The 22,554-nt window shown below is 37.4% G+C and overlaps 1 protein-coding gene across 3 annotated transcripts in view; it reads right to left on the reverse strand.

Annotated features, from left to right (window-relative positions):
- The window catches only part of LOC115917567 (protein cordon-bleu-like), a 145,101-nt gene that overhangs the window by 22,995 nt on the left and 99,552 nt on the right, over positions 1-22,554 (reverse strand). For 2 of the 3 annotated variants that reach the window (XM_030971714.1, XM_030971713.1), the window contains 2 exons: positions 17,403-17,541; positions 10,421-10,560 (listed from right to left, as the gene is read on the reverse strand). In XM_030971714.1, coding sequence (XP_030827574.1) covers positions 10,517-10,560; positions 17,403-17,541 — 183 coding nt within the window. In that variant the 3' untranslated portion in view covers positions 10,421-10,516. Of the gene's footprint in view, positions 1-10,420; positions 10,561-14,290; positions 14,462-17,402; positions 17,542-22,554 lie in introns of those variants that run through there. The other variant, XM_030971712.1, reaches the window with a different exon arrangement.

A 22,554-nucleotide genomic window follows, 5' to 3' on the forward strand; every position in this document is an offset into this window, starting at 1 on the left:
TGTGAACAAACCACCGAACTTATAATTAAAATGGCATAAACCAGCTCCATTTAATTGGCCAAAACATAAAACATACTTCAGCCAAACCACTAACAATGTAAATACCTACACAGATTTTCAACAGCTAGCTCCAAATTTAGATATGAAAACATTTTCATACACCTCCATGGTATAAAGACACAAAACTCTACTCTGACCTCTTTGGATGTACATGAACTGACTCCTCTTGGACCTCCTGATCAGTGGAAAATGTGTTTCTGCCTCCAAGAGGCTTTTCAATAAACTTGGGCTGGTGGTTTACTTTGGCAATTATATTTCCAGAAATAATTTAACCTAGAAGACCATGCTTATTTTCTGAGTTATAACACATTTTACTGCACATACATACTGGATTACTCTGCTATCATACTTCTCAGAGCTGTAAGACATCCAATTATGTCAGTAAAAGCATAAACCTGGTGAGAAACTACTTTGAGTACGTGAACACTTCTTGTCACTAAAACAGTCTGCCTTCTGAAACTGCCCAGTAAAGGAAATATTATTGTTGCAGGGAAGAAAACCAAGGGTTGGAGTACACGTAGCATCTCCCTAATGTATATTGTGTGATACCCTCTGCAAGGGCATTGTACCATTTTCAAAGGATGTTTCCTAGGCCCTTTGAAGACCGGACTCCTGTGCTGGGATGAGGGCAAACCAAAAGCAGTGAGGCCAGGACAGTCCATGCCAATCACACTCTCTACTTAAAACACTGCCAGACATCCCTGGATCTCATCTAGCAGGAAACAGGCACACACATGCTGCAGAGGACCACCAGGGCAATTGGTTCTATTGAATTATAGCAAGAGACAGACTTCTTTTTCAATGATACAGACATAGCCAAGAAATCACAGCAAAGGACAAGAATCAAATGCAGGAGGGTATCGTGAGTCCAGAGGAGGGCCATGAAGTTGATCAGAGGGCTGGAGCACCTCTCCAGTGGAGACAGGCTGAAAGAGCTGGATTTGTTCAGCCTGGAGCAGAGAAGACTCTGGGGAGACCTCATAGCACATTTCAGATCCTTGAAGAGGAGCCTTCCAAAAGAGCTGGAGAAGGATTTTTCACAAGGGTATGTAGTGATAGGACAAGGGGGAATGACTTTAAACTGGAAGAAGGTGGGTTTAGACTGGACATTGTGAAGAAATTATTCTTTTTGACAATGCAACAGGTTGTCCAGAGAAGCTATGGATGCCCCATCCCTGGAAGCATTCAACATCAGGTTGGATGAGGCTTTGAGCAACCTGGTCTAATGGAATATATCCCCGTCCATGCAGGGGTGTTGGACTATAGATGATCTTTAAGGTCCCTTCCAATCCAAACCACTTTATGGTTTTTGATACTATGCCGTCCACAGACTATCCATGAAGTTATCTCCTAGCAGTGCACACTGAAGCTCTGCCTAGGAGCCTGGTAAGAAGGGGAATACTGGACAAGTAGAGAACAAAGTGCTCACAGAAGAGCACTGCTGTCATGCCACCACTCCTCTCTGGCAGCAGATGGACTACATCAGATTATTCCAGACATAAGTAGAGATAGAAATACTTAAGTCAGAGCTGAATTTGACCTGCTCTTCCACAGTCCTCGTGTGAAGTCAATTATCTCATCAATCATGCTTTGCCCTGGGGCTCTCTTTCCCTATTAACTTGAAGAAATGCAAGCATGCAAGAGCAGTAACTGGATGTTACGCTTTGTACTGATTTGTGGATAGTAAAACGTTAATGGCAGTGCCATCTCTGGTGAACAATAGCCTGATGCAAGAAATGGGTCATCATCTGAACACCCACTTGGAAAACATTTTCCCATTCATGTTACATGCTGTTAGTATCAGATCTTGCTTCCACTGCAGCAGTTAGGTTCTGCCCCTGACTTCAACAGAGCAGGATCAGACCGTTCACTGATTAAAATGCAAAGCTGCAGATATCTCCTTCATGGGATGAATCCCCACAGGGAAAATTTGTCTGCATTTTTATTCATGTGAAGAATTTTAAGGCTTTCATTTACACAGTTCATTCAATAATAATGTGCATGCTGTATAATGGGGTACCTGATTAAGCATGCTTAAGTGCTTTGCTGGAGCAGGGCCATTTCTAGAATTTGAAGGTTTGCTATGATCATACACTCAGAATAGGCAAGCTAGTTTGGGGAATTTCTCACCTGAGTCAATGGGCTTAAAGAGGATCAGCATAAAAGGGGGAAATTTGGAAATGCCTTTGAGTTTCTTTCTTTTCAGCATCAGTTCCTCCTCAAATTAGGCTGAGAAGGTCACCCAATTGTAGGTTTAAGTTTGTCTATGAAACCCTCCAGTAACTTTTAAACTGGCTACCAGTTTCTCCTGAATGAGTCAGGAAGGATAAAAGCCTGAAGTTCAGTTACAAAAGTTTAATAAAGAGGTAAAAGGACAGAGCACATAAAGTTTTTCATCCACATGTAAAAGCTTATTTTCTATTCTCTACCAGGGATATGGAGAGAAGGATGCTATGAACAACAGCAAAACTTCAACCCCCAAGTGTGATGGGGTTTAGATATCAGAGAACTCAGTCACTAATACAGAAGTTCAAAAGAAATCCTTACTTGATGTGGTCTGGGGAAAGAAAATAAGAAAAAAAAGAAGAAAAAAAGAAAGGAGAAATTCTCAAATCTTTTTGGTTTTGAAAATCAAGAACCTCAAAGTCCTGGGATTTTAATCTCCATCTATTTTTCCCCTTTTTTATTCATTATTATCCCTCTCTCTATCCTATTCTTATCCCTAATTAAAAAACTAAAGACTATTAAAAAAAAAGGCACCTTCTCTTTTAAACTCCAAAGAACCAGGTAATTTTTTTCCTAAAGCCATTACCCAAGAAGTGTGTTTAAAAAAATTTTCAGCAGGTGTGACTGGCCACTGTTGCACTTTGTACAGTACAGTTTGTACAGTAATGCTCCAACATTACCTTAATTCTCCTGGTTAGTCATAATTTCAGCATGGTATTATAAAACTTTCCACTCACCTTAGAGCAGCCCCTATCAAACCAGCAAAGAATCAAGCTGGTAGTTTGCTATTACTCTTCTCATTATAGCATGAAAATTTAAAGACTTCTGTCTCAATTACTATCAGCCTGCTAATTTTCTCAAAGGCACTAATTTAAGTCTGTGGAAAAAACCACAAGGAGTTTCCCTGCGCAAGGATTTTTTGTGTAGAAGAAAGCAATCGATACTTTGCCAAAGCCTTGTATTATGAACAGTGGTATGTATTTAATGTACTCTGGAAATGCAGAAAAGAATTTCTAGTACAGTCTGTGTCCTTTGTAAGAGCAGACTGAAGACAAATGATTTTATTTCAGGAACATCTGAATCCCATTGATTAGCATGATGAATACAGAACAGGAAAGCTGCCAGGTACAGAGGAAGCTGGGCATGTCCGCAAGGGAGTGGAGCAAACAAGCAAATTACAGTATATGAATGCCTTTTTTTTTTCTTTAACCTAATGTTTTCATTTGGAAAACTTGGATACTCAAACCTCAAAGTTTCTTTAACTGACTGGTCAGTTAATCAGCATATTGTTCTAATTCTCTGAAGGCAAGCAGAGAAGGGTTTTAGAAATGAAAAAAAATACAGTTTTAAACTGTAAGTAATCAATAAAATATTCACATACATTGTATTTAATTGGAACAGGATCTCTTCTGGGAAAAAAAAATTAAAAGAAAGGGGGAAAAAAAGTAAAAAAAAGAGGTTTCTTATTTTTTGGGGAGAACAGTGGCATAAAAATAATTGTGTCACTCCTAAGCATTGATTTAGCATGTCTGAGACTGGGAGCACCCAAAAAGGGTTTCAGAACAAAGCCAATATACCAATGCATTCACACAGCAGTCCCCAAAGTGTCATCTACTTCCAACAACACCAGGAAGTTCCAAAGGGTGGCCCTTCTGCACTCCTTGGCAGTCCACTGTGAGGCTTTCTGGAGAACAAGTCTGTAAGAGTTTGCTGGCCTTCCAAAATGCTCCATCTCTTACAAGTAAAAGTGAAGTAAACAAGGCTCTTATCTTGAACTGAAAGCCAGTAATTATTTTTTCTTACAGTCTTTATAATTCTTATATAATTTGTCATACTTCTTATGTTTCAAGAAGTATATTCATTTAAATCTTTACTGTTTCATCCACAGATACACCTTAAAAATAGATCTCTTGCATGTTTCCACATAGTTTAGAAAAAAAAATATTGAAACTATTTCATCATTAAGTTTTATGCTTTTACAAATAGTAAAAATATTTTCCTTTTAGTTTTTACCTTCTTGTCAAGTGAAAAAATTGAGCAAAAAAACATGGAAGAGAAAAATGCTTACATACACGTTTTAAAAATCAGAAAACAATAATGATTTTTATCAGATGCTTGAAAAGTAGAAAAATTTGTTGTTTTGTTTACTCTAACAAGTAAGCAGATAATCCCCTACCAATCTCCAACTGTTTATGGGAGGGCACCATATATTTAGCATCTTTATTTTCACCTTTTAATCCCTATAGTCGTAGAAGAAAAAATTCTATTTGTCCATCATAGCCCTCCTTTCTTGGTCTTTCCTCCATCTTCTTTTGTCTTTGTCCTCCGTTACACCCAGCCTTTGCTTATGGTAGTAGGTTAGAAAGTAATTATTTTATCCATGCCAGGAACCACAATTATGGAATCCACAAAAGGAGCTGACAAAGGAGAAGCTGTCTCTGCTCTCAGCCTTTGCTCCCTCATGCCCGAAACTCAGAAGTGAATGTGCATGGCCAGAATTCTCAACTTAGAAGAAAGTAGGCAGGCATTTTAGTCAGTGCTTTCTGGCTTAGAAGTGGTAATAGGAAAAGCTGAATATGAGCATGGCTAAGGATGGAAAAGCACTTTGGTATTAGAATCATCACTTACCCGGAAAAGAGAAAAATTTTCAACAGTTTGTTTACTGCAACTCCACGAGCATTGCCTGCATTTGAATCAGTAGGATCTTGCATCATATAGGCCACTTAAAGCACCAACCTTCCAGTTTTTTTTGGCCCATACCTTATGTGTAAACCTGGCATAACTTCAAATTCACACCCAGGATGAAAGTTCTCACACACACACTTGCACCACATGCACATATTTGGTTGAACACAGATGTTTAGCCCCACTTGTTACTGACGAAGTTGTTCTGTGTGTATGGCTGTGACAACTTCCTCACATTCCACCATTCAAGGACAGCAGAGTATGCCCAAGATGCCGCTCAGTTATTAAAGGTACAGCTCCTGTAGTTAAAACTGCTCTTCTTCTGATGAAGGAAGAGGACAACGGGGAATTTGGTTTCACTTGGAACAAACATTCACAGTTTGTCCACAGACCACTTGGATTGCAAAGCCGGTCTGCAAGGGAATTAAGAGAAGAAATGTCTTGACATTTAGTCAGGATGGGAGAAGGGAAGCTGAGGTTTATTCCACACTACATGAAATAGGTAGGTAGCCAGTTAAAAATCTGAATACCAGGAAATGTGTCTAGAAAGACAAATTGATTCACTGGGGTCCAGTCTGTACTAGTGTAACCAGAAAATATTTTCTTTGATTATTCAAAGTGATGGTGCTTCCTTACACTCAGACTGATTTCTGGCTCAAAGTCTGCAAAACCACAACTCTTATTTCCAATAAAGGCAGGCAGCACAGTGTAGGCGAATGTAAGGGAATATGAAATTACCCCCACTTTCCAACCAGTGTTTGTACCCAGGACTCAGTCTCCTTAGAATTTCTCAAGGTGTGAGAAAATGAAGCAGAACTGGTGACCCAAATTTACTATTTTCTTATTAGAAGTGAACAGAAAAAATAACTTTTCATGTTCAAAGTACATTCAAGGAATATAAAGGACTCAATAGTTGATACCTGTTCAGTATGCTGCCAGCTTCTAGAGTCATTCATTCTTTCTTTGGACTTGATGCTTTCAACAGTCATTTACCACTATAAAATGGTGCCAGAACACTACACAAGAATATGCAATAAAAAAGGAATAAAGCAGGGGATTCTTGCAGGGAAATGTACAAGAGCACCTTTCCCCTTAGCCACCTCAGCAAAAAACAGTATTTATTACCTGTAAGCTCTTCTGGCTAAACAAAGAATTAATTATGTCACTTTCTGTTTTGTCAACTTCTAATGAATTTTAACAGTGGACTTCTGTAGCCACAGAGCTGCTATAGCACAAGCTTATGAATAAGAAGTGTAAACAGAGACAGCAATTTTGTTTCACTGTCCTTGAGGGGGCAGTCCATAGTTTTACAATGACATCAGAAAACAACATGGCTGTAATTTTCAAGGGATGGAATAAGTTCCATTCTGTCTTCTAAAATAACATGTATTTTTGCATGGAACGCTAAATGGTGCCTACTGCATGTACTAAATATATCTTGAGAGTCATGGTAGTGACTGGAAGCCAAGCTCAGAAGACAGAACTGCTGTCATACACACACACAGCCCAGCTTTCAAAAAGAGGCACTTTTACACTGCAACAGAATAATAAGAAGGGTTTAAACTGGCTGTACACATAAATGATGAGGGTTCCAGAACCATGACCACAGAGTTTACTTTAAAAAGCAGAACAAAGGGACAAATGATGGGCAATGATAGATTAGATGGCCATATGTTTAATAAACAAATGCATCATAAGTCTTTGCAACTCATCATACAATTGGAACTGGATGATTTCTCTGCCAATCATTCTCCCTTGGCACTTACTGGAGCGCTCCAGATACCACAGACAGCTTTAAAAAATTCCAGTTCAAAAACAACAAGAAGAGAAATATTTACTTTTTCCATTCATATATTTAGAATATTTTTCTCCATATTTTACCTGCCCAGACTAATTTTCAGTGCTGCACCAGTAGCACATTTTCTGAAGATAAAAATGGAATGAGTTCAAAGTTTAGTATTAGTCCAAAGCCTTGTCACTAGAAAAGGAAAAAAAAATCCATCTACACAGTGAGAAAGACAATATTCATTTTGATCCTCAAAGATTCCAACTGTAAGGAAAAAACCTGAAAGTATTACATGTAGAAAAGATATTTAAGGATGTTTTGAAAAGCAGAGATTTTAGTCTCTAAGTGACTGAATTGATGGTAATGAAGTAACATGTCTGTGAAAGAAGATAGATACTAAACTGATCTGGTCATGATTTTAAAATTCTGAGACTCAAGCTGATAAGATCCACCTAGCAGAACACAGACTATCTGTAGTGGCACTAAACCTGACCTACTTCTATGCACTTACACATGTTTTAAGCACGTATACCAACCATATGCACTAGTTACCACACTTAGGACACAGCTGCTATAGATACAGAGGCAATATCTAGGCACCATAATTTGAGAAAGCTTAAAACAAAAATTTGAGCTTGCATCTGGAAGATGCCATCACAGTGGCATCACCTGAAAATATAATTTTATCTTCATTTTCTTATTTGTGAGGAAACTGGTTTTAAAATAACCTAGAAACAATTATTTTAAAATTTTTTAGTTGCAGAAAAGAAAAAAATAACAACTACTCCAAAAACTAAAAAAACTTTGTGTAAGTTTGGAATCTATCAGGTTGAAATTAATTTCTAGTGTTATTTTTCTTGCTCTCCTACTGTGAATCTGGGACAACACCGGCTCCCTCTGGTGGCCAACGTACAAAAAAAATTTCAGTAAAATCTCGTGCACCACGAAGTTTACTTAATCTGTTTCTAATTCACTGGATTTTGTATGGGTTGAGAACATTAATCAGAATAGGTTTAATCATAAACTATAAATCTGTCCTTATTCCCTAAGAGCACTGAATGTCAATGACATTGGACTTTTAAGATAGAAATTTGTTTTGATTTATAAATTATCTAGGCATTTATTTGTTCTCCAGAAAGGGCTCAATGATATTTTCCATTTTTTTGACTGCTTATTTGATTTTCACCCCAGATATCTTAACATGAAGGACAGCATTTGAACAAGGCTGTTTGGTAGTGCAGATAAATCCTGAGTATATTAAACGTGTTTCTTACTAATTCTGATATTAGCGTTTTGGTGAAAAATTTGTTATAGTGGTGAATTTGTTACTAAATTTTCCATTTCCTTCTCACTACATTTCCAATGTCTCCAAGGTTAAAATAAAAGGAGTAAAACCAAGCCAATGTCCTTTCATATCACTGCTGACCTAAGACTCCATCAAAGAGATCTAAACTGATACTCTTGCCTGTTACTGAAAATGACAGAATAAACCGTTCTCTTTCAGAAGCCAAGTTGAGGGTCTCTTACAAATCCTGATCTGAAGCTTGGAACAAAGAGGAATTCCCCTCAGGGCTGAGCTGGTGCTCATGACCCAAACTTCCAGAGAGTTCCTGGTCCTGCAATCATGCTTTGTTTAAACCCCTCCGTGCACACAAGCTATTGCGCATTAACAGTTCTGAGACAGAGTATCTGTGCAATTCCACTCAACAGATTTGGATTTCTTGAGTGTCACAGAAGTTTTTTCTGATAACATGTAGAGTACTGGGGGGGTTTCAAACTATGTTCATGTCATAGTATAATTTCTTGTAACTAGAATGATTTCTTGTAAAGACACAGAAATCTTTCTTCTATGTTTTCCTAAGAATTTCACAAAAACTGTTAATTCCCCTGAATATGTTTTAGAGGTAAATTTTGCATTTTAGTTAAAGAAAAGGTAAATTAAGTGTAAATAATTAACTTTTTGAGATTTCACCTATAGCTTTTAAGAGCTTGAGGAGACTACCTGAAAAGAGACTGCTATTTGTAGGAAACATGCCAGCTATGCAGAGAGAGGCCACAGTTCTATCCTTTCAAAGCAAGGAGATTTTTTTCATTAAAAATGTGATTTTGTTGAAAACTTTTGCCATCTTTCAGAAACAATGGTGTCAACGGAAAGAACTGCTTTGACAATACACAGTACTTTGTACTCAATATAAAACACTTTGTTTCACCACTTCATTATTTTTACACTAGTTTGAACTCCACAGGACACATATCTGTGGAGTTACAAATAGGGTGCAAATAGAGCAATGGGAATGGGTAAATTAGGTTCTTAATCTTCACATTGTGAACACCTACTTTTTTTTTTGAGAGAAGACTTGCAATTAAACCACTGTCCTGTCTTAAGAAGGTATTACAAAGTACCTGGCAGCTCAGAGAGTTCAAATCCACTCCACTTTTATTAGAAGACCCTTAGGGTACTAAGTATACTTTCTAAAGAATCATTTAAGCTTACTAACTACGTGTCACATTTGTATTAAAAACTGTCAAACCCCATTTTAGTCATATTTCATATTATCTGTAGGAATGCTTTGCTTTCTTATTCTCCATTTTGCCTACCTGGAAAGGAGTCAAGATTAACATGATTATTTGCTTGAGGGTAAAACAATAATTTTTCATCATTTAAATTAGAGCTATGTATTGCAAGTCACTAATTTAAATAACATGAATGTCTTAAAGCACAGTACATGTGAGGTCAGAACAGTTCTGGGTGTGTGCACCATTACAACTCATAAAGCCTATGTTTGTAGCTCAGGATTATTAAAAATACATGTCTTATGGGCCGTTCTCATGAAGAACTTCCTTTAGTATAAAGAAGTTTCTGCTAAGTACAAGCCTAGAGAAGATATTTTAATTAGAACTCACTGACTATTCCTAGTACAAGTTCAAAAAGGAGACTTGTAGAACGAGATGTATCTTGAGCAAACAGTGTTTGAGTCTTTTGTTACAGAAATAGAACACACACCTCGATTTCCACAGCATGTCTCCAGCATCAAGATAAAATTACTCATATTAAGCATCAGGATGAAAGCATAAGAATATGAATCAGTGCATTTGGTATTGGTTTTTGGTATTCCTTTTAAGCCCCTTATAGATGCAACAGATCTTCCTGTTTCTTTTGTCTTGACAGCTTGATTGATAGCCAAGATATAGAAAGAATCTTGCACTTCAACTTGGCTAGGCCATGCCCAATATCAGTTTTGTTCCAAAGGAACAAAACAGTTGCAATAAAAGGAAAATAGACCAAATAGGCAATACAAAACTTTATATCTAGACTAAAGTATTTTTTCAGAAAGAAAAACTAAAAGAGTTCTTAGAAACTTTTCATTAAAACTTTAAACAATACGGAAAGTAAGACACCCTGTCCCAAGAACACACTCTTTTGCAACACCAAATCAAAGCAAACCATGGCTCAAAATAAAGATAATCTTTCGGAAAAGAATGACAGATAATCTTTCTGAGGCTGATATATAGATTTATATAACACACCATTCAGTTCTGGAGGATACATCTCACCAATGAGTATGAACCACAGCCAAAAATAATCAATAGCATTTAAAGAGAAGGTGCGAGTTTAAAAAGAAAAGAAGCCAAAATCTCAGTCAAAAAAAAGGGGTTTTTTTTCCCAGCAGAGGAGGAAGGAAGGCAACAGAAGAATCAGGGTAGCAGAGGCAACAGGAGGTTCAGAAGTATGAAGGTCATAGGAAGAGGCAAGGTCTGTCAGACACGCTTGGAGTATGAAGGGAATGATGCACAACAGTAAACTGTCGGGGGAAAAGAGTAAAAGGATAAAATTATAAGTATTGTGAAGGTCAGTTGGCAGAATGGCTAGCATGCTCAGTAACATTAAAGAATCAGATGCCCAAAGGAGGTGCAGGTGCATGGACACATGCGTTAAAATTTGGAATTCCACAGTTGCTCTAACTGCCTGGGTTCATGTATAAGCTAACTCAATCCTAACAACACAATACTTACTGATACGCTGTATGTCTGTGAATTCTGCTGTACTTGGCCTGAATTTTAATTCTCCAGAAGGAGCAAGATAGATGACATTGGAGATTCAACTTCATTCTTTAGCCTCAGATTGCCTGACTGAGTAAGAGTAGTGATGGCAATAAAAGCCTCCTAAGCCACACCTGCAGGCATGCTTGCTTTAAAGACCACTTCTGAGAAAGAAAAGGCTGGGTCACTTAACACCTGCCTTATGAAGCAGTGTACCATGACAAGCCAGCAAAACACCCTGCACAGCAGCCCTCAGCTCTCAGCTGATGTAGAGCCACATGTAAAAGAGCAAAGTTTACTCTGTGTTTCTACCCATTTTTTGCTTCAAGCTAACAAAACCAAACTCTTAGAATCTAGCCCTGTGAAAGACTAGATATATGTCTAAAGTGACTGAAGAAATTCGACTGAACTGTTTGTGAAACTGTCATTGCCTCTGTCAGACAGATTGTATTACCTGTTCATATATCAGTGATATAATGAAAAAAAAAATAAAAATTAGATATATAGACAAGGCTCTTTTCTGTTCTTGTAGTACCTTAAAATTACCTGGTTTTATTCATCAATGACTATTACACGTCATCTACAGAAAATAACATAGTGTACTCACTCCTTCACCCCTTAAAGACCTTCTAATTAAGGGATGTTTGACTATTTTGATCTACAGTTAAAAACAATGACCGGTTCAAATCATTATTTCATTTCTTCAAAGAAATAGCACTTTCTGAAATTTACAAATCAATCAGTTGTCAAGTCCTTACCCAGTGTGAGCCCTGAGTTCACTAGTACTTTATTCAGTGCCAGAGTGAAAAGCTTAACCTCAGTATCTCACTGTACAGGAAGGCAGAGTATATTGTATATTCTTTCCCATAGAGCTTTTAATTTCTTACTGCATATCTTAATGATAGTTCATAACTAGCCAAATAAAGGGATAATGTGGAGTTTCACAGGAATACTGAATTTATTCTAATGAGCTGGCTGACATTTCAAGGCAGCATGTTTCAGTTGCTTGTCTAGGTGCAGCAGTCTTTCACTATATGCATTCTTTACCTCAGGTAAGTAGCACAGAGCTTATCACCAACTCACACATTTGGAACTTCACAAGCAATGTGACATAACCAAACATCATGCAACAATCTCCATCTCTGCATTCCCAAAGTACAGTCAATCTTAGAATCAGGCCGTGAACAATCTGATTAGCATGGTAAGGAAGGAGAAAGGATCCCATAAACACATCAATTTAAACGTGCACACAACATGCAGCTAAGGTTCTACCAGACCAAATGTTAGAGAAAAGGTCATGTAACTAGGATAAAAAGATTTAAGAGAAAAACTGTGAGGATCTTCTGCACCCTTGTTTGTGGAAGAGATTCTAAAATGTATTAAATGGTATTTAATACAGAAAAGCTCGAGTATCTTACTACAGGCCATACTCATGAATTACTTATATTCCACATAAATTTGGAAAACGCAATGAACAGTGACAACTGTGTGTAGGGAGGGAGGGAGGACAGTCCTTCACAGACAGTGGCAGATCATAAGGAGTGAGAATTTAAACTCCACATGATCACAGAATTTTAACTTCTAAATGGGAGTTTTTTCTCATGGAACACATACTGCTGTTGACAGTCACCCACCCACAGCTGTTATCAGAGAAAGTGGTTTTGAGAGTGATTTCAGAAAAAAACATGTCTTCTAACAACACCTGGTATCAGCCGTTTATCCTCCTCCCCACCTCATTCTATGAGAAAACACATTTACTGAGGTTAGAGTTAGGAAGATTGAAAATTTTGTTGTTCTTTGAATCTACCACCCAAATCTTATTTGCACTGCTTGAGGCATTCTCAGGCAATAAAACACATCATTGCAAAACGTTGTTCTTACAAGGCTCAATCACTACGGTATCTAAGCACCTTTCAGAATGGCATTAGGCAATGTAATTAGCATCAGTCCTACTTGTGCTGCTGTCTCTCATGGGTACATCTGTACATGCTTCTCTTGTGTAAATCTACACACTTATCTTTATCTAGGAAGGACAAAGCATAATTACAGAGCTAAAACTTGTCCCTCTCCAATACTGATGCTTTAAGCCTAAAATAAGTACCCACTAAACTCTTGCTCTCAGTAAATTGAGGACAATAAAAATTCATGTTATGTTTCTATGTACAAGCTTAATCAAATCCTTTTGGCTGAGATACTGTGTTTGTTTAGGAGCAAATGATGACACTGATTACATCAGGGCTGCATTGATTAAAGGGTATTTGATCAGCAAGGTAGATCAGGAAAGCATTGCAAAATAACAGTGATAGAAACTCAAATGAAGCAGAAATATTAATGCAAAGAAGGCGACAATGGATTTTTAATAAAGAAAACATCACAGGAAAGTTGATAGTATCTAGAACAAGAAGAAGATTTTAAGTATGATTTCTGTACTGATAAAGATGTCTTACGGTTATTCCTCAATAAGATTCAGGTTTTCTGTTAGTATGATCGCCTTAATTTCCATCATTAGCTCCAATAAAACTTAACAATTTGTATTTCCAATTTGAGAAATAGTGCTTTAGATTTAGCTGGTAATCAACAGCAAACACACCCACATTTACCTATCAGAGTAACTGCAACCTGCAGAGTAGTTTTGGTAAACATAAGGTCCTGGAAAGAGACCTTCTGTCAAATTAGTAGCTAATGGAGACATTTCTCTACGCCATGGTTAGGAGACACCCTCCTAGTCTTCAAAGGAAGCGCATCCATGAGATGCCATAACGTGCAGAGCTTTGCTGCTTTTACCGGCTCTACATGGGTGTGCAGGGCAAGCCCACAGGGAACATAATACATGATCAAAGACTTGGATTGTGTACAAAGATTTAAAGGCAGTCAATGGATAAGCACGAAAAAGCAGCATGAAAACATGCTTTTCACAAGTACATGGGCATGTGAAAAATATTGTACTTCTTTGTCTGATAACTGTTACGCCCCAAGGTGAAGAGCACACAAAGGACTACCCAGAGATGCCAAGAAAGATGTACCCATTAGGACAGGAAGGTCTTTAACAATATACAGAGCCTGTAAATGGTTTAGTTTTCTTAAGGAAGACACTGTAATTTTCAACCTAGATTGATAGACCCATCGAGTCTCAAAGGAACTCCTCTCTGGGGAGACAAAAAATCATTAGTACAGGAAAACAAACTCGGGGAATTGATAAAAGACAAAAGATTTTTTTTTCAGTTGAACAAAGCAACAAAGCTTGATGGTTATTTTAAAATGCTTCCGTACAATGACCAGGTATCACATGCAAAACTCTCTCCAAGCAAGTGTTTTTCTCACTTTATATTAGTTAGTTACACTGCATTGGGCATTTTGAAAGAGAGCAGGCTGGAAAAAGGGGGAAAAACAGACACAGATGTCTAAAGAGCAGAGAGGAAAGTCTGGAAAAGCTACCTCTGAGAGTAATCATCAAAAGAATGGAAATGTAAATACATATATTTTCAAACATACGTTTAGGTACCAGCTTTGTTGGTGCTGTAACATCTGCTTCTCTGTAACACACTGTTGGATCCACAATGTCACTGCCAGGAGGAGGGTAAGGTGGGGGTGGGGGGATCACTAACTGGGGGGGACCACGAGTGGTGCCCCTAGGAGGCTTTTGTGGCACCTGCCGTCCATCACCTACAGGGGGATCAATTGACTTGTTACTTCATTGCAAGATAATGATCAGTCTGTTCATTTTTATTTTTTAAAAACACATTGATTTTCCCTTACCCACATGCAAGGTCTCTCTGGATCTAGTTCTGCTCTTATTTACATCCAAATAATTAAGGGAGAAGGAAAAGGTGTGTCTTAAACCAACAGCAGTGGGACCAGAATTGAGCCCAGCACATAGACATACATTACAACTACCAGTTAAAAATCACCGCTTTTGGCAGGCATAAGGACAGAGAAAAGCAGTTAAGGAGCTAAAAAAAATTCAAAAAAGCAGTGTAAGAAAATGTGAAAAATGTGTTTTATTTTATCTCCTGAAGTGTCAAACTGCCTGAATTTGTTGACCTCTGAGATACTTTATGTGACTATTTTCCTGACTCTTTCTGAGAGAAAGAGGAAGATGTCTTAGGTCGCTATTTTGAAGTAGGTATCTTACAGGCTTTTCTGCTCTTCTTTTTGAGTCAGTTTTCATTATTTTGACATTTTAGAGAAGCAGATGATTAAACTGTTTTTTGCAAAATAGTGTTTGAAGCTATCAAAGGAAATGCCCATAAGTTTGACTGGGGGATTATTTCAACACTATGTGCAATAACTAAAGAAATACATGTGTCTTTGCACTGTACTCTGTGAACCACTTTCAATGCAAAAAAGCTGCTGCCAGTTTGTAATGTACAGAACTTAAGCTACTGTTATTTGGAAAGTCCTTAGAGGTTGAAAGCGCACTGAGGAACCACGACTACCTGCTTGTTCTGCTTTCATACCCTGCCTGAAGCATGTGCTGTGGTCATTGCTGAAGATGGATGCAGGCAGAGACAGATGTTTGGTCTGATCCATTCCTATACTCTCTGGCTTGTGCTTTGGGGCTGCTGAGAGGGGAAGCAACACCCAGGGGGAAGAAAAAAGATTAAACCGTTATGATTTTTTACTTAGCAGTCACTAGCTTCCAGAGGAGTATCTTCCAGAGACACAATTTAATGCTGGCAAATGTGCAAGCCCTTTTTTACTGCTTTAAGGAAATTTGGCACAATACTTTGGTGTCATAATAACTGATTCAGTATTGAACACTATGGGGAATTTGCCAGTTTGAGAATATTTTTGATAGGATCTTTTTGCTTTGATTCACATGGCTAACTTGAGAGGTACACAGGTATCTTTAATACTTTTTTTTTCCATCATGTGGCTATTTCTTGCAGCACGTTTTTTCCCCTCACAAGAGTCTTGCTTTTTTCACAGCTTTTCTCTCATGCTTTCAAAGCCATCTGTGCTTTCTCATTGTTTTCCTGCAAAGGCCCTGAAGAGAGGCTGTTTTACCAACCCTCTCCGGCTGTAACATTTTTTCTTGTTAATGAACACATTCATTCAAGAAAGTAGCAGAAAACAAAAAGCACTGAAGACAGGGCTACTGTGGGACAAGGTCTTTGTCAGTGTAAAATAATAAGGCTCCATTAAAGCAAACGATACTACAGAATCCTACATGAACAGAGCACTCCAACAAGCACTTATGTACACAGTACTGAACAGACTAGAAATAGCTCTGCTCTGCTATATCTCATCTGCAACATTTGAGCACCAATACAAAAGAAATAGAACACTTATGAAAAGTTAAAGCAACAAATGTCATCAAAAAGTGACCAGTAGTAGGGCAAAGCGTGAGAAGTGGTAGTGTGACCTCTGTAGTGATTAAAAGTAAGCCAATTTGCTGAAAACTCCTGTCTTATATGGTCCAGCAATAGCACTGCCCCTAGAGAGTTTAAATAAGAGATGTTAATGGAGTTGAATATGTCACATGATAATGGACTCCTGCTGCTACATAAATGCTGAGGCATTAAATGTGAAGCATTTACTGAAAATAAATGTTGGAACAAAGCCAAGAGGTTTCTTACTAAACTGTGAGGCATTTGTAATGCAAGCAATTATGTATGACAGAATGTCATATCTGTATGTCTTAGGCATTTTATGAAACATGAGGTCAAAGGCATGAACTGAAGTGCACTGAGTGCGTTACGGCACTTGAAGAATGATTCTCTTAATGTACTGAAAAATGAGTTCCAATATGCGGGGTCATTATCTCATAACTTGACCCATTATAAAATCACTTTGCTTGCTAGAAGCATAATCCTGGTGTCCTCACTCAGGCAAAGCTCTCACCAATCTGAACAAGCTACCAGGCAGATAACAACAGAGGTTTGGGAGAATGTTTTTCAGTTTTTCCGTGTGAGTAAATGTGGTGCCACATGCAGCTGAAGCTACCAGTTTCTTTTGTTGGCATTCCTTTGAGAGCATCAGTTAGTTCTTTTCTTCTACTGATTAGCTAAAGAATCATCAGGTATTGATTTATAATAAAAGTGGGAATGAAATTTAAAGAAAACAAACTTTACTTTATATGGGCAGTTGATGTCAAACTGTTGGAGGACAATATGGAAATCAAGTATCTTCAGGTTTTAGAAATGTGAGGAAACACTGAACCAAGTTGACTGCCCTTTGGTCCTAGCAGAACTTCATGGCTTCAGATGTATTCAGTTTTGTCTGGTCTCTCTCCATTTATTAGCATATCCATTTACTATTTCTGTATTTCCATGTACTAGCAAACCAATCATGACCTTCAAGGTGCAGAATAGGCCCAGGGCTAGTGCTTTTGGATATAAAGTTTGTGCCAAATATTCAAATCATCTGACAAGTGTTATCTACATTTTACTACCCTGTGATACTCTGAATGGTGCCATGGAAAAAAAGAAGAGGCAATATACAAACACTTATTTCCAGACTTTCATTCTGCAGAGAAATGTAGTTTTTTCCCCAAGTTACAAAAGTTTCCAAACTCACAGCATAACAGAATTAAGGCAACTTCAAACAGTGAGCATTGAAAACACATGAATAGGGTTATTCAGGAGAAAAGAATTCTTCTCACCCATTGTGCTCTTCCTCTTGTCTTCCCTGTCTTCTGTCCTGTTTGGTATGGCAGGAGTGGGTGGAGCAGACGCAGCTGGTGGAAGAGGGGCACGCCTCTTCTTTTTCCTTAAATCATTCAAGGATGCTCCTTGTGATATCTAACAAAGTTGAAAAATAAGCAAAGTAAAGGATCTATTTTGTTGATGTTGTACATTTTCAGTAACCAAAAAAAAAAGTGTTTGCCATATGACATAATTTCTCAGCACAGTATATTTAAAATGAGCAATTATAGTGACAACCAGAGATTAAAGAATTACAGTAATATTGCACTCAGAAAAGGAAAGAGACAAGAACTGCTTGATGAGTGTCACAGCAGAAATACCACTCTGGTAGGCATTTGATGGTTTTGGAAAAAGTGAACTAGAGAGCCCAACACTCAGCAAAGCAAAGTATGTGTGTTGTTAAGCTTGAGCCATAACAAGATCTTTTCCCACTGGTTTCTTCAAACCTTAAATTATGGTTAAATACTCCAATTGGCATGTATAGTGAATAAAATCTTTCTCATTTCTTTTATTTTCCTCTCAAATTCTTGTCTAAGGATTTTTGAGAGAAGAATCAGAATTGCCTGTTTGCTTGCATGATGATATGAGATCACACTGTACTCTATTCACGCCTACTGGACTTCACAGACCTGCTTTTGAAGATCCATAACACCTTGGCTTCTAATAATTGCAACATGCTGGTTGCTATGCCAAGACTTCATTACTGTTTATGCTCCTTTTAAAAATACAAAAAATGTTTTTACAATTGACTTGGGTTTTATTGGGTTGTATAATATTTTCTGTAGCTTGTTGGAACTTAACCTTACTTCCTTTTTCAGGAAAAATAATAATAATAAAACCATGTAGGAAAATCAGTGGAATTTTTATATTTGAAAGGTACTGACAACACCAGTTAGTACCAGGCTTTGATGAGGTAGAGAGTAATGGTGGCTGCCCACATATAACATGCTGCTGGTTTTCCGCCAAAGAAGTCGTCAGTTCTTTGATTTAACTGCTCTGTCTATCCCAGTACTTCTGTACCTAATATACAGAACTGCAGGGGTTTTCTACTATTTCAAAGGCCTAACTAAAAAAAATAACAATCATATTCATAATATTTCCTTTAATCCAGAGGATTAATGGACCCTTAAAAGACAATTGTTGTGGGAGATTTCATTAAACAAATAGTAGCTTCACACTGTTTATCTACCACCAGACTTCAGAGGAAAGGCACTCATTTACAGGTTTCCTTTCCTATGCTGAGTAAAAAAATCTGAGAATGAATGAATTTTACAAAGATTAGGATATGAAAAGAGTGTCCTTCACTTAGCCTTCCTTTTTAAAAGTACTCAGGAGGGTCTTACATTTTAAAAAAAGAACCCTTTTGTTCCCACCTTTGAGGATTATGCTTTAACCACAATGCCACATGACAATTGGATACTCTCCACCCCTTGGGGAACCTGTACCCTGCCTGGGAGAAACTTGGTAGTAAGTACACTGGACATAAAGCACAGCAACCAGGATGAGCTGCAGCTTCACACCAAACAAGGGTAGGAAAGGAAGGTGTCCTGGTCCTAATTCCTACTATCGTGGATTATGTCGGCATTTTATATTAAATTTCCACCAGATACAGTACATGACTAAAGCCAGTGAGGCCAATCTAGACAATGTTAGGCATAGTAAATGGGCCATAATGTTAGGAGTAACTAGCAACTTTGTGGACTTAAATTTTAGTCACCAAATTTAATAAAATTTAAAAAACATTGGACTTATACCCAGAAAAGAGCACCACACCAAACTGTTGAACTAGATACAGCAAAATTTTAGAGCTCCACTGCACTGAAAAACTTTTGCCCAATGTTTAGTGTTGCTCCATATTAAGATGGGACATTCCCCTGACAAAGAAACTGCCTGTAGTGATAAGGAGCTAACCACAACTGACTGAAGTTGAAAGAGAATGCTCAATATTGAGCTGAACATGGGAAACTCCATTCAGTGAAACAGACTCATCAGGCTTTGGTTTTGAGGGGAATAACACCAAGGACAGCCACCTAATGCTGCATTCTTCTCCATTGAAGAAATCAGCAAATACACACTTTGAAAAGGAAAAAAAAATCCCATTCTTCTCCCCTGCATTTTAAAAAACTAACAACATGTAGGCACTTAATACTGTATCTTGATTCTGCAGGATACTACCTTACAGGAAAAAAAGAGAAAGAAAATTATTAAAGTGGTGATTTTGATTACTACAAAGACTGCAAAATTCAGTAACTATGGAGAAATTGAATCATCTGGGAGACAGGCACCATCTGAACTTTCCCAAAGCTTCACAAGTACAACCTTGACTTTTGCAGCTGTTTAGTGGCATTTTGCAGCTTCCACCTTCAGTCCTCCCTCTCCAGACAGAAAAATCATTTTATTTTAGGACAAAAACTGGTTGGACTGGTGATTTAAATGATAAAGTTAGGAAATCTTGACAATCAAGGCAGAAAGTAAAGAAATGTGTCTTCCCACTTAAAATATTAGAGATCACTAATCACCCTTCTCCAAGTACAGGAGGAGTGAAGGATGTTAGCTTGGTATATTCAAATCCCACAAAGACACATAACTGCTTTCCTGTGAAGAAAAGATCCGTATTAGAAGTCAGATTATCCTTTTCAGCTCTATGTATTCTTACTTAACCAAATCTTCTGAGGGACACTAGATACATGTATGGATGATCACGCTGCTGCAGTTAAAGAATAGGCTAGGAAAGAGCTAGTGCATGACTGCAATAATGAAAGTTTGGTGAAATACACACACAAAAATGCATTTATTATACTGTCAGCTAAGTGCAGTATTCTTCACAAACACCACAAAGAAGATGAAAAGCTTGTTTAAAGCCAGTCATGCTACAAAGTATATAAGAAGTATCTAGTTGAAGACCAGGTCATAAAAATTGTTAAAAGTATATTTTCTTTAATCCCAATTTCGGTAAACCTATGAGGCTAAACATAAATGGAAAAGAACACAAAGAACATTCTGTTTCTTTCTTCCAATTGTACATACAAAACCAATAGAACTCGAAAATAATTTGTTATGGCTGGCTGCTTCTTTTGTAAAGAAATCAAGCCTTAGCAACATTATTTGCAGTAATTTCCCATTGAAACTTTGCAAGAGGAGCCCCTCTCTGAGTCTAACAGAGTATTTCCTAGTCTTAGCACTTGCGTTTCACCTATATTTATCAACAGAAATTATTAGATCAGCTCCTGTCACAAAAAATACATAGTTTGAAAAGATGTTAATTAAATTCTGACTATAATTAATACCATGAACTGAGCTAGAATAAAAGAGGTCAAAAGGACCCAAATCTGAAAAATAGCACAGCTTCTCTTCCCCTACTGATAACATAGAATAATTAAAATAAAACCAAACCAAACCAAAAATCATCACATTCAGGGCTCAATGCTCTTTGAAAAATACTTCCAACATTGCGTACAAAATATCTGAGCAATGTGCTGTATTTGTTTTCCTACTGTGAAAGCTCAACATACTTAACAATTTTGAGGGCTCTAGATAAGATTTGAGAATATATTTAGAGCATAACATCAATACCATGGGTTAATTGTCAAAATTGTGTAGAAAAGAATCCTACAAGGCCAATCCTTGAAATTTTCAATCAGTAGCATTTCATAGTCACCCTACTTGCAAACAATCTTCGGACACTGTAAGAGTGCATGCGCAAATTGAATTTAAGTTTCTTTATGTGTAACAGTCCAGTACTTTCTTTGGGTCAGGTTCCAATGAATATGAAATAATGAAAGTTATTAAAAGAGGCCCAAAGAAACAAAAGTCACCACTACAGAAAATTCATCTAGCATTCAAAGACAAGGAGGTTCTCAGATAGAATTCCAGTGTGAGCTCCACTCCTTTGCCTTGCCTGTCCTCTATTTACAGGCCAGACACTGGTTTTGTATTTGTCAGCCCTTCCCTTTTAAACCTTCTAACAGAAATGTTGATTTATAAAAGTACTAAGTCATCTGGTCAATGCCAACTTTTTGTAATCCACAGACCCAACTAGGCCCAAATTCACTGCAGGTTTATGGCTCCTAAAAGTGAGCCTCCTTCTGTAAGCCAGAAATGACATCATTAATTTGCATAGTTTGTGTTTCAAAATCCAAGCCATTCTTTCCAGTATTTTTTATAAACATTACAAGAAACATTTGTCTTATGGCAACAGATTTTTCCTTTTACTATCACTCCTATAATTTGCCACAGAAAGGCAAAATTCTTGAAAATCTAAGAATTTTCCAGTCTCGATATTTAATAGAATTCTCCTTAAAGCAATTTTCTTCCTGCTCAAATAACACAGCTACAGATTATGCAGATGTATCAGCAGTAGAATCATGTCTGGAATAAGGATTGCTTCTAAGGGATGTCAGATTATTGTTGAGCAAATAAATAATTCTATAGCATATGATATAAACTGTGTGAAGAAAGTCCTTATACTCTCTTGCTTCTTTCTCCTTTTTATGCAATGTTACACATCAGGACCTTTTATTGTTTTATACAGGAATTGGCTAATTTGTATACAAATTCTCTTAATCCTGGAAACAGTGAACGACTGCAGAAATTATTTGTAGAAGTAAACAAAAAGAACTGGAAAAATGACACACGGATTCTATCACCAGCACACCCTCATTACAAAGTGGTTCCATCATCCCACACTGACCAGACACACACTCTGATTTAAGTGGGCCAGATTCTGATACACCTACTGGCCATGATATTGTGTGGGGTCAGAGTGCCTATTGAATTTCAAACATGTTTAAATGCAATCCAAACAGGAAAAAAAAACCCCAGAGGTAAGCTATAACTGAACAAACAACAGTATCATCCCAAATCATATGTGGGACCATCTCAAACCTCTTCCCCTGCAAAAAAAAAATTAAGAAATCTTGAAATAATTAAAAGCCATTTTACAAGAATTCTAAAAGAAAAAAAGATGCATGTTTCATTAATTGGCTTTAAACTCTTTATAACTGCACTAATCCTTTATAATATTCTATGAAAGACAAGTGGTAGATTGGTATGTAAGATTTATGGGTTTAGATTGAAAGACATATTACCATGACATAACTTAAAGCAGTT

This window comes from Camarhynchus parvulus, chromosome 2, assembly GCF_901933205.1.
Source record: "Camarhynchus parvulus chromosome 2, STF_HiC, whole genome shotgun sequence".
NCBI lineage: Eukaryota > Metazoa > Chordata > Aves > Passeriformes > Thraupidae > Camarhynchus > Camarhynchus parvulus.